Below are 13,094 nucleotides of genomic sequence, written 5' to 3' on the forward strand. Positions count from 1 at the left end.
TTTTTTAATTTTCTTTATATTTAAGAAATATTATTCTAGTATTTTTAAAAATAGAAGTCATGCCAAACTAACTCTACAGGGATTTTGACAGCACAGACTGTGCAAGTGTTATTTTAAATGTCATGATTATGGAGTGTGGAAGTAACTGCCTATATACTCCATAGCAAAGAATATAAGACTCACTCCATAGTCATGATTTCATAAGTTTGATGTTTAAAGTAACACTTGCACAGTCTATTATAGGCTATCAAAATTTCTGCAGAGTTAGCTTAGCCTGACCTTTTGAGGCAAGTTTGTTTCTACTATATCTATAAGACAACACAAGAAATACAAATAGAGGGTAAGAGCTATAAACTATAACCTAATCCAGTAAGTACTCTCCAATCGTCCTGTCCCGGACACTCCTCAAAAAATTATATTTTTTGCACCTGACTGCAACTTGTTTGCCGACAAATAAATAAATATTATAGGACATTATTACACAAATGACTAAGCCCCACAGTAAGCTCAATAAATTGTAATCATTTATTTCGGGCACAAATCCCATATAGTGTTAGTACAGTATGTACATATGTAGCTCAACCCTAGGAACTTCCTCTAGTTTCTTGTTGCCAGCCCTGAAGATGAGTAGTTCACTTTTTTTAGTGTTATACTTGAGCCCATGTCTCTCCGCATAATGCTCACATATTTTTAGAAACTTCCTAAGCGCTCGAATTGAGGGAGCCAGCAGCACCATATCATCAGCGTAACTTATGTTGTTGAGGCAGGTACCGTCAATGTTACAACCAACCTTGGTTCCAGTGCCACTGAGTTCCTCAATCAGCCCGTCCATATATATATTAAATAGGGTCGGAGAGGTTACTCCTCCATTCAAAGACCGCTAATAACTCTGCCGGGAGACTGGTCTCGGAGTCCGAGACTCGGACGACACCTTGCTCCACAAGATGTAAGAGACCAGACCGAACGCTTTGGAAGGATCCAGAAAACAGGCGTACACTGGACTATCTTGCTTTCCATAGTACTGGACTGTACTTTTTAATCAAAAGATCGTCACTTCTGGCTGGAAACCGAACTGAGCATCTTTAGCCTTATAGTGTTTCCGAAGCTGCCTATCAAGAAGTCCAGCACCTTAGCAGTAATTGTCGCTAGCAAAATCGGCCTATAATTGCCCAAGTCAGACACATCCCCAGTCAGACACACTAAAGTTTGTACAAACATTAAAAACTAAAGATTTTCTTACGATTTTCTGAATATTAACTAAGCTTGATACATTATTTTTATTTTATTTATTTATTTAGAACACAAACAGTCACATATACAAATGGATTTGAAGTACTTACAATGTAGAGTACTTAACATACTTAAGAATCATAGACCTGGAGGTTCATTATTAAGTACATAATGTTAACATACATACTAACAGCATAAAGAAAATGAAATCATGAGTCATACTTAAATTCTATTTACTAGTCTTCAGAGGAGAAAAAAAAATACAATAAGTAGTAATACAGTAAGCAGGTTTGACATTACTGTCTGTTTCATTAATTATCGGATATGTTGTATTTTTTTTTAACTAATATCTGGTAGGTATTAGGACAACCGGAAAGTTACATTTATACATTGTGTACATTGTATTATATTTAATTATATGAAATAGGTACTTGAACTAAAACAATTTACGTTTAAGTATCATTTTGAGACTAGACAATGAAATGTGAAAAGGATCAATATCAAGTAGGTACTTATTATAATAACTAGGGACTCGTCTGAAAAAAGTGTGCCTAGAGTAATTCTTGCGGGCAAAGCTGATATAAAATAGAGATCTAGGACGTAGGGGGTGGTGCGGACAACTGAAAGTGACTAATTCTAAAAGATTCGGACATTTAATCGCTCCTTTAAGAATTTTAAACAAGAACATTATATCTAAATAGTGTCTTCGGTTATCAAGGGAAGGAACACAAAAATGAGTACGTTCAAAATAATTACCCGTTCTGTAACAGAGTGATTTTAGAAAAATATTTTGGATCCTTTCCAGACGATCAATATGGACTTGGTACTACCAAGTACCATGTAATCGATGTGGTAACGCGGGTCACGGGATTCTTATAGGTAATTTTACTATTATAGCTTTACTATTACATAATCAGTTTTGTATTGGCGTTGGCGCTCCTAGCTGTAATGCTGTAGACTTACCCCTGATTTAATATCTAGAGTTCTATATCTACAAATATCTATGAGCTTTTTGCCGCCGATTACTTGGACAGGGTACAGTAGACGTCAGAAACGTGTTTACATTTATCGCCTCATTTTACAAAGCGGTAAGATGAAAAAGAGTAACTATGTTTTTGACATGGACAGGTACGTTTGTTAAGGTAACTTTTTATAAGACTACAACTTTCTACCGCTTCGCCTGCTTCACCCCCTCTACAACCTAAAATCCGTCTATAAGAGCACCTAAATTTCTTAGGATATTATTCAAAGGGAAAAAGTTTTACGCAGATAAAAAGTGGATTTCTGCATAGGCTGTGCGGAAAGAGAACAGTCGTGAAATGTATGGGATCCAATATATTCTACAACTCTTCTCATTCCGCACAGACTATATCTCTCTAAATAACTTTATATTTTAACATGGTTGACATGATTTACATGTTTCTATATGTCTGCATAATGTACTTTTTTGACTAAATTTCTTCTGACACACTTTACAGGCATAAGGCTTCTCGCCAGTATGTACTGTCGCATGTCTGTCTAAATCCGTCTTTGATATAAAGCGCTTGTTACAATCTTTACAAGTGTAGGGACGTTTTTTAGGCGCTTTAGCTACTTTTTCTCCAGTGTGAATTTTTTGATGTGCTTTAAGGGTATAATTCTGACTAAATTGTTTGTTACATATTTTACATTCGTATTTTTGACCTGTATGAGTTATTTTATGTCTTGACAAGCTGTTTTGAGTAATAAATTGTTTGTCACAATCTTCACAGCTGTATTTGTCTCCAGTATGTATTTTCTTATGTGCCTTCAAATTATTTTTTGCTGAAAATCGTTTATCACACTCATTACAACCATATGGTTTTACTCCAGTGTGAATTAATATATGGCTTTTGAGTGCCTTTTTTTGCTTACATTGCTTGTTGCACACTTCGCAGGTAAAATAATTTTCTTCACATGGAGTTTTTTCATGTTGTTGCAAAAAACATTTGCGTGCAAATCTCCTGTTACATTTATCACATTTGTGTGGTTTTTCTCCGTTGTGGCTTGCTTTGTGTATATGTAAATAACTTTTCTTCGTGAATTTTTTCCCACAAACATTACAACCGAACGGCTCTTCTCCGGTGTAAGGGCATTTATGTTTACGTAAGTAATCTTTTTTTGTAAATTTCTTGTTGCATTTATCACAAGTGTACATTTTTTCAATCGCGTGAATTACTCTCTGATGCCGCTTCCAGGCTGACTTGTTTACGAAGTCTTTATCACACAAATCGCACGGATAACGCTGTTGGTCAATATGTTTTTCTTGTTCTTCAGAAGTGTCGCTGGTGTACGCTTCGTCCCCGGAGTGGGTCTCACCGGTGTCGGACACGTCGGTCGGATGACTCGAGGGGCTGTACTTCTCGTCACAGGACGTAGTTGCTGCCGGCTCCGTTTTCTCACCAGCTGTGCCGCCTAACGGTTCTGCATACCCAACAGAAAACGATTTAGTTCAGCCCAGTGGACGCGATTTTGCGTCAGAAGAAAAGTTACCTCTTCGATAATTCTGTATGACCTCGCAATTCAGATTCAAAAGCAAGACTAGGATTTATTGCAATTAGTACTCATTCGTCAAGAACTCAAGATGTTTTTATTCGCGCGAGAAGTAATAGGTAAATGTCAAACATAAGTTCCAAGAAACTCGTCGAGCCCAATTTGGAACCCGCGACCTTCACACAGCATACGGCACGGACACGATATCGCGTGGCGGCGGCCATAGGTTGGAGCGAGACACGACGATCCGGCCTTTCGTTCCCACCTATGGACACCACTCGCCGCCGCCTGGACGTTAACCCTTTAGTCCGTAGCGGCAACATACTTGCCATCATACTCAAACAAAAACGCATCTCTACTACAAGAATTACGGTTCGAAATCGAATGACTAGAAAGGAATGTCAAATGGTTAAATAGTTAAGGGCGTCTAGTCGAGAATGCCGGGATTTACGAACTCTCAAAATCTATGTAATTTACAAAAAGGTTTTACCCGTCCGTCCGGATCGTGGCATCGTCCGTCTGGTTTCAGCATCCATCCGTCCATCCGAACGCTTCAACTTGAGTAAAGAATCTTCGTCTGAAAAAAAATGTTTGTTCAACAAACGGCATATTTTTTTTTGGAATTTGCATGTTTAAATATTGTGTTCACCACACTTGCTTCTAAAAGCTCTCTTTACTTCAAAAATGTATCAGCAAGTTGCAATTTATCCATAGAAGTGGCAAGGTAGACCTAATCTGATGCAAATTTTAAGATGTTTCCACGAGTTGACTGCATGTAGAATTGACTTTTTGAGGATTTTAAGAATTAAATATGTAATAGAATTAATTTGAATTCGATTTGCAATACTTTACGGTCATTGACATATAACTTATCTGATATATCTTAGGCCGGGCCTTACGGCCACTAAGAATGGTGCTATTTCAGTGGTGTCACTCACGAATTAGAGCCAATCGTGCAGTCAACCGCAACAACGAACAACGATCAATCGCGCGCGTGATGCGAACTCATTAAACCAATCGCGTTGTGGCGTTAGATTGCACGTTCGGCTCGATTTCGTGTGCGTGACCTCTATACTGGGCCCATTCTTATTGCCCGTAACGTAAGGCCCGTTCTCACATATATGTCAATGTTTATAGTTAATATTTTTCTCGTATTGGTGTGGTGAACAATTTTGTGTTTTACTCGACAACAATGTTTGTTTAACACTCGTGCCTAAAATTCCACTTATCGACCCACACGCTACCATCTTCGTTAAATTATGGAATCATTCGCTTGCTCGGGTATTAAAATAATAGCAAGACTGGTTAAACAAAAACTTTGTTCCCTTGTAAAACAAATAACCCTCATCGGATTGTAGGGGGCAAAATTTAATGACAGGTAGGGAGTTCCTATATCGATGTTTCTCTCTTTAGCTAGTGATCACTCGTAAGTTATGTTTGTAAGTTGACTTCATGATAACGCGCAGGTTTGCCAAATATATGCTTTAATAATATGACATTACGAGTCATGACACGCATCTTTGTGATTAGCCGGGTCCACACAGAGCGACCATACCTACGCGCGAGGCAATTTCCTCACGCACAAACCGGCCAGTGTAGACGTGCCTCGGCCCAGGGGCGGCAAGCTCGGGCGGGAAAGGAAGTAATTAAATGTTGCGTATAGCGTTATTATAACACAGGCATTACATTTAACTCAACCAAACCATTCAAAACTGTGACATTTCAATGTCATTTCGAACATCCATCGTCCGAGATAGTACTTACCTTAGTACGGTTTAATTAATCCAAAATTTTTACGAAACCTTAATATAATATTAATAGCACGCGACGATATTTAAAACTGGCAAATTATTACTTATATGCTGTTAATAATCGTTTTCCTATTAGAGATATTATTAGACTTTAGAAATACCTAAGTTTCTGTGTTGATTTCTAAGAACATTATGCAAAGACAAAAAGTTTTATAAAGATAATAAAATAAATTTATGATGTCAAATGTTTCATACATGTTTTTATATGTGTGACTAAGTGACTTTTTTGCTTAAATTTCTTCTGGCACGCTTCACATGCAAAAGGCTTCTCGCCACTATGTATTCTCGCATGTCTTTCTAATTCCGCTTTTGATATAAACTGTTTGTTACAATCTTTACAAGTGTAGGGACATTTTTTTCCAGTGTGAATTCTTTGAAGATGTAACTTCAGAGAATAGTTATGAGTAAATTGTTTGTTACATATTGTACATGCGCACTTTTGACCTGTATGAGTTATTTTAATATGTCTTGACAAGTTTTTTTTAATAAAAAATTGTTTGTCACAAAATTCACAGCTATATTTGTCTCCAGTGTGCACTCTATTATGTGCGCTTAAATCTTCTTGTCTTGAAAATTGTTTATCACACTCATTACAACCATATGGTTTTACTCCAGTGTGAATTAATATATGTCTTTTGAGAAGCATTTTTGTCTTTAATCGTTTGTTACACACTTCGCAGGTGTATGAATTTTCGGCACATGGAGTTTTTTCATGTTGTTGCAAAAAACATTTGCGTGCAAATCTCTTGTTACATTTTTCACATTTGAATGGTTTTTCTCTTTTGTGGCTTACTTTGTGTATATTTAAATAACTTTTCTTCGTGAATTTCTTGCCACAAACATCACAACTGAACTCCTCGTCGGGGTAAGCGCATTTATGTTTATTTAAATATTCTTTTTTAGTTTTCTTGTTGCATTGATTACAAGTGTACATTTGTTCTGTAGCGTGAATTACTCGCTGATGCCGCTTTAAGGCTGACTTGTTTACGAAGTCTTTATCACACAAATCGCACGGATAACGTTGTTGCCCGATAGGTTTTTCTTGTTCTTCAGAAGTGTCGCTGGTGTACGCTTCGTCCCCGGAGGGGGCCTCACCGGTGTCGGTCGCATGACTCGAGGGGCCGAACGTCTCGTCACGAGACATAGCCGCCGCCGGCTCCGTTCCTGCACCAGTTGCGCCGCCTAATGGATCTAGATACCAAAAAAAAACAGTTTATATTACCTTGGTTCTAGGCCAATTCACACCTAGAGCCCAACGGACGCGATATCACGTCAGCAGAAAAGTTAGCTGCGACATCGCACACAAGACATCATACAGAATTATCCTCTGACTGAAACGAGGGGTTAACCCCAGTCACAGGGATTAGGTTTCGAAAGACGTATAGCCAAATGAGAGTTCTACTGCACGTGCCAAGTATACGTCGTTTTAGGATCGCCATTAAATGTATCTTATATCTCTTCCTCATCTCTGCGTATTCGTTGATGCATCGTGAGGGAGGCCAGGGTCTATTGGCAACAATAATTTGAACTGACATCTGATTTTCCGACCCAAAGATGAAACTAATAGGTTTTAGTGGCATTAGTAATCTTTCCTCATGATGTTTTCCTTTCGTTTTATATTTCATGTTTACCCATTGTAAACATGTAATATAAGTTCCAACAAAATCATACCTACGAGTGAATTCGCGACCTCCGCACAGTTTACGGCCATCAACTCTGCCTACAACTGTGTGCAATATAATACCAGACACTGAAGAAATGAAAGGTAAGAGAAAACACAACCTAAGTTAATAAACAGCTCCGAGTATTATATTGCATATCACTGTAACGTCTAGTCGAGATTTCCGAACCCTCAAAATCAATGGTAATTCAGAAAAAGGTTTTACCCGATTGTACTGATATGTCGTCCTCATTACACGTCTCAATTCCGTCCGAACGCTCTGACTTGACTAAAGAATCTTCGTCTGAAAAAAAAAATGTATACAAAAGGCTGAATTGATTTTTTATTTACGTGGTTGTGTCAAAAAAATATTTACTTAGTATTTATCTTTTATCTACGAATTATTAAATTGATATTGGAACTATGGCTTAGAGCCTTAGATCATATATAACTGGACTAGCCTTAATTATAGTCTGCCAAACATAACTTGTCAGTAAGTAAGAACCGGGAAAATTAAACCTATACCTTTCTTTTGGGTGCTAGTACTAGCGTAAGACAAAGACAGTATTATTCTTTCTGCCTATGTTTCAAATAAGACAGCCCTGGGCCAAACTATGTATATGTTCTAATAAATAATAAATGTCTGCCGAGGTTTGCGGGGAGGTGAAGTAATAACACATGCAAAATAACCGGCCAAGAGCATGTCGGGCCACGCTCAGTGTAGGGTTCCGTAGTTACTCTTCCGTCACAATAAGCTAAACTGGAGCTTAAAGTATAGTAAATTGTTAACCAAGGGATGAAACGGTACCTTTCACCGGAGTTAAACAAATAGGCAAATTTGCATAATCAGTAAGTACCTAATTAAAGTAAGTCTTTTTACTATGAAGGGGAAACTTTTTGCGATAACTCAAAAACAGGTAAACTGATCATATCCGCTATAGTTTTCATTTAATGTCTTTCTTAAGCTCTACTTCCAAGATTTTTTTCATATTTTTTGAACCTATGGTTCAAAAGTTAGAGGGGGGGGGACACATTTTTTTTTTTCTTTCGGAGCAATTATCTCCGAATATATTCACTTTATCAAGAAATGTTTGTTGAAAACCCCTATTAGTTTTGAAAGACCTTTCCAACGATATCCCACACTGTAGGGTTGAAGCAAAAAAAAAATGTTCACCCCCACTTTACGTGTAGGGGAGGTACCCTAAAAAAAATTAAATTTTTAGATTTTATTGTACGACTTTGTCGACTTTATTGATTTATATATCCATGCCAAATTTCAGCTTTCTAGCACTAACGACCACGGAGCAAAGCCTCGGACAGACAGACAGACAGACAGACAGACGGACATGGCGAAACTATAAGGGTTCCGTTTTATGCCATTTGGCTACGGAACCCTAAAAAGCGGCCAAGTGCGAGTCGGACTCGCCCATGAAGGGTTCCGTACCATTTATGACGTATTAAAAAAAACTACTTAATAGATCTCATTCAAACCAATTTTCGGTGGAAGTTTGCATGGTAATGTATATAATAATAATAAAATGCTTTATTGCACACTACAAAAAAAAAAATATATATATATTTATATATATTTGTATATATTTTTTTTTTAGATTTTTCATTTTGTTATTTTAGAAGTTACCGCCCCCCCCCCCCCCCCCCCCCCTTTACAACTTTTACACACATCTTACCACTTTAGAAGTGTCTCTCGCGCAAACTATTCAGTTTAGAAAAAAATTATATTAGAAACCTAATAGGCTTGAGTCGGTCAGGTCAGGACCGAAGAACTAAAAGGAATGAAATCCCACCACAGACCGAAAGGAACTAGTTCATCTTAAGCGCTCTTAATCGGTCTCGGTCCTTTAGTTCAGTAGTCGGTATGTCAGCGGGCCTACCGCGAACCACGTTCGACGGGTTGCCTCCCTGTCACACTTACGTACGAATTTACAAGTGCGACAGAGAGGCAACACGTCGAACGTGGTTCGCCCTCAGTACCAAGTAACAAATCGGTCGGGAGCGAATGATCGGAATGAGTCAAGGTCAAGAAATTCGCTCTCTCACGCTCTCGCTCTGTTTATTTGCGAGCGAGAGCAAGATATAACCTAGTCATACTCATTCAGATCTCGAGATTTGCTCCTGAACTAAAGGAACTAAAGGACCTAAAAGAGCGAACTAGTTCGTTTGACCGAGATCGGAGCGCTCTTTTTAAAGACCGAGCGGGCACAACTCTAAAACCTAAATATCATTTTTGAAGACCTATCCATAGATACCCCACACGTTTGGGTTTGATGAAAAACATTTTTTTTTTTAATTTTATGACGTATAAAAAAAAAAACTACATACTAGATCTCGTTCAAACCAATTTTCGGTCGAAGTTTGCATGGTAATGTATATCATATATTTTTTTTAGGTTTATCATTCTCTTATTTTAGAAGTTACAGGGGGGAGGGGGGGTGACACACATTTTCCCACTTTGGAAGTGTCTCTCGCGCAAACTATACAGTTTAGAAAAAAAATATATTAGAAACCTCAATATCAATTTTGAATACCTATCCATAGATCCCCACACGTATGGGTTTGATGAAAAAAGATTTTTTGAGTTTCAGTTCTAAGTATGGGGAACCCCCAAAATTTATTGTTTTTTTTTCTATTTTTGTGTGAAAATCTTAATGCGGTTCATAGAATACATCTATTTACCAAGTTTGAACAGTATAGCTCTTATAGTTTCGGAAAAAAGTGGCTGTGACATAAACGGACAGACAGACGGACATGACGAATCTATAAGGGTTCCGTTTTTTGGCATTTGGCTACGGAACCCTAAAAAGATATCATATGCACATATGAATAAAAATTAACACATTCTCATTTTGACGCACACGAACATATCACAATTGGAAATGTCTTTAAAAGATTTTTTGCACAATGTATGGAAGGTAGAGTTAAGGAAAACAATCTCCATGTACATACCCGTAATGTCTAACAAAAAACCATAAATAGGTGGCGCTACAATACCTAGAATACTTGAAAAAAAAAATCGAATCATAGCGCACTTCACTCCGCCTAGGTTCTTAGTCTTAGCTAATCTAGCGCTACTCTGGAGAGATTTGGAACTACTATTTATAGCTGACAACAGAGAGCCTACCGCGAACCACGTTCGACGTGTTGCCACTCTGTCGCACTTGTTAGTTCTTTCTTATGTGTGACAGGGAGACAACACGTCGAACGTGGTTCGCGGTAGGCACTTGGACACTTTTGCAACAGTTCTGCCTATTGAGATTTTATTCCTTGCCTCTGCCTTCCATAGCACAATGTGCAGGCTTTTTGACAGAGGGGTAAGTTACTGAAAGGCGAATCCATTTATCTGTGGTCTAAGTACTATTTTTAGTGAATCTACCTGTTAATTTGATGTCTCTTGGGTTCTAACCCTGGAATCATGTTTTATAAAACAAAATCCCCCACTGTGTCTGTCTGTATGTTATGTGACAAACTCAAAAATGTGCTGAACAGATTTTCATGTAGCTTCCACCTATAAATAGAGTGATTATAGAGGAAGGTTTAGGTGTATAATTTGTTAAGCTTTTGTGTTACTCCCCGTGCGAACCCGGGGCGGGTCGCTAGTTAATTATAGGATTTTTTTCAATTTTGTATGATACTTAAATATAACTTACATAAGACATTTTCAGTTTCACCTTCAGTAATAATTTCTGCCTTCATGGTTACAAGCTCTACATCTAAAAGAGGAGTAAAAAATAATATAAATAAACACAATATTGCAATCATATCGGCACTACTTCGAAAAAATCTTGTATTTGACACTGCTACTCAAAGTTGAAAAGCAGTAACTCTGTATGCATTCCATACGTAGTTACAAATTTTTCTTTTAATTGACAAAACAAGATAAGAGTTTTTTTCAAAGTAATTAGAAACAAATCTTCGTCCATCAAGATGCAACATAGAATAGAGAGGTGTCTGACTGACTGGGATTTGCGTGTATTAAAGGCAAAAATTTCTATTATCAGAAAAAATACGTTGAACGCTCGTTTTCTCACTGGCGGCGGTCACAGATATTTTTAAAATATGTAACTGGGTAAGTATATATTTACGTGACGCATTCTCATCCTCAGAGCCATGATTTTCGAAATTCTCTGTTTTGAATACAGCATTTTCATCTGTAACAAATATGCAATATCAAAAAGTAAATACAGAATGAAAGGCTTGGTTACATGAGAGACTTAGTCCTCTAAATTAGGAAGCTTCAATAATCTGCAGATAAATGTAAAACAACTACTCTAATGGGTCATTCACTGTAGTTAGTGTCCCAACAAAGTTTCGGTTTCGGCATAAGGCCCAGGATACAATAGGGGACAAATGTCTAGCGATACGTGTCGCGCGATGTTGCCAGACATGTCGAGCGAAGTCTGGCAACGTCGCGCCACTTCACCCGATGTCACCAGAAATTTGTCCCAAGTGTATCCCTGGCATTAAATATCATGTTTTGGCCGTAGGTTAAGCTGCCAACCCTATCGTCCGCGCCGAAACTTACAAGATTGTATTTTCAGTAGTGTTCAACTGAAGAGTCGGTTTTGGCAGGTTTCAACATAAAAATCATGTTTCAGCACTTTCAGCCGAAGATTCAGTTTCGGTTAGACACTAACTGTAGTATTCTGATTTTTACCAAAGTACAGTAAGGCAATCTTCACACTGGCTCAAATAAAATAGTCATTAGTTAGTCAGTGCTTCTGGGCATTTTCCCCAAATCGACATCCATCATGCCTATTTTGCGTGAAACAAGGTAGCGCTACTCTACACCACCCCAGCTCCTCCACGAAGCCTAGCAAAGTTTTTGGGTTGCTAACTGCCTCTCTTAGTGTGCACGGAGTCCCTAGGTATTTGTTCCTGTATACTTCAACCTGTTTGCAGTCTAGGACAATGTGTTTTGTTGTTTTCTCATTATTAGATTAAATAGTCATTACTTGGATCGTACAATAATGGTGAAACTAACAATTAACATGGCTTACGCCCAGTAGGTGTGACTGCAGCTCTTCTTGGCAGCGCTGCACTTGTAGCTTGAAGTCACTTGCATCTCGCAGACGCCCCACACATGTCGAGCAGATCCCATGGGAATCATTATCGCTGAGTGTCAGCTGCATATATAAAGAATAAATTAACTTATTCCTTTAAACTCTCACAATCAATACACATTATTAATCACAAAATGGGACTTCCCATTTTGTGATTAATACTGCAAATCAATTTAATACAATAGCCAGTTTTTCTATGTTATTGCACTATTACAAAGTTCTTAAGAACTAACTCCAACATATTTTAGGTAAGGTTGGAGATAGTATCTCATGATGAAAATTATAAAAGGGTTATGAAAGGTACTTATTTTTAAATCTTATTTAGTATAGGGTATTTGCTTATACTAAAAAAAATGTACAAAAATGAGATAATTACGTGCAAATCGAAACAGTTTTTAAGCATGTCCAAGTATATCTCGGTTCGATCGAGATGTGGGTACGGTATCGTCAAGTTCAAGTCCGCGGTGGCCTGCAGGCAGCAGCGACAAGATTTAAACACATCCATTATCGCAATATAGTTACATGGTCATTTGTTACAGCAAAATATGACCGTAAAGCAAGTACTTAATAATTATAACCAAAAAAAACTACATGAAAATTACAACTAAATGACAACTACACTATAAATACTATAATATAATAGACAGTAGGTAGACAGCTGTCTGCTGTCATTATTTCAGTAGTTTTTTTTCTATGAATAGGGAAGTGGTTATTCTATAAGATACCGGTGGAAAGTGCCAATTACATCCACACTTTATCAGGTCTGATATCAGATCCGATTTCGGGCCCGAGAAAAAGTATTTT

The 13,094-nt window shown here is 37.7% G+C and overlaps 1 protein-coding gene across 3 annotated transcripts; it reads right to left on the bottom strand.

Annotated features, from left to right (window-relative positions):
* Positions 1–1,267: 1,267 nt before the first annotated feature.
* Positions 1,268–12,936, bottom strand: LOC133531644 (zinc finger protein OZF-like). 3 transcript variants are annotated; one of them, XM_061869976.1, is made up of 8 exons: positions 12,667–12,936; positions 12,212–12,353; positions 11,313–11,378; positions 10,878–10,940; positions 7,439–7,516; positions 6,648–6,743; positions 4,232–4,318; positions 1,268–3,672 (listed from the first exon to the last, which is right to left on the bottom strand). In XM_061869976.1, the coding sequence occupies exons 1-8, from the start codon at positions 12,793–12,795 to the stop codon at positions 2,624–2,626; spliced, it is 1,710 nt and encodes a 569-aa protein (XP_061725960.1). In that variant the 5' UTR covers positions 12,796–12,936; the 3' UTR covers positions 1,268–2,623. The 3 variants fall into 3 exon arrangements, with proteins under 3 accessions (XP_061725960.1, XP_061725963.1, XP_061725964.1); XM_061869979.1 differs by lacking the exon at positions 10,878–10,940; XM_061869980.1 differs by lacking the exons at positions 7,439–7,516; positions 10,878–10,940.
* Between the last annotated feature and the right edge of the window lie 158 nt (positions 12,937–13,094).

The sequence above is a fragment of the Cydia pomonella genome, chromosome 25 (genome assembly GCF_033807575.1).
Source record: "Cydia pomonella isolate Wapato2018A chromosome 25, ilCydPomo1, whole genome shotgun sequence".
NCBI classification, from domain to species: domain Eukaryota; kingdom Metazoa; phylum Arthropoda; class Insecta; order Lepidoptera; family Tortricidae; genus Cydia; species Cydia pomonella.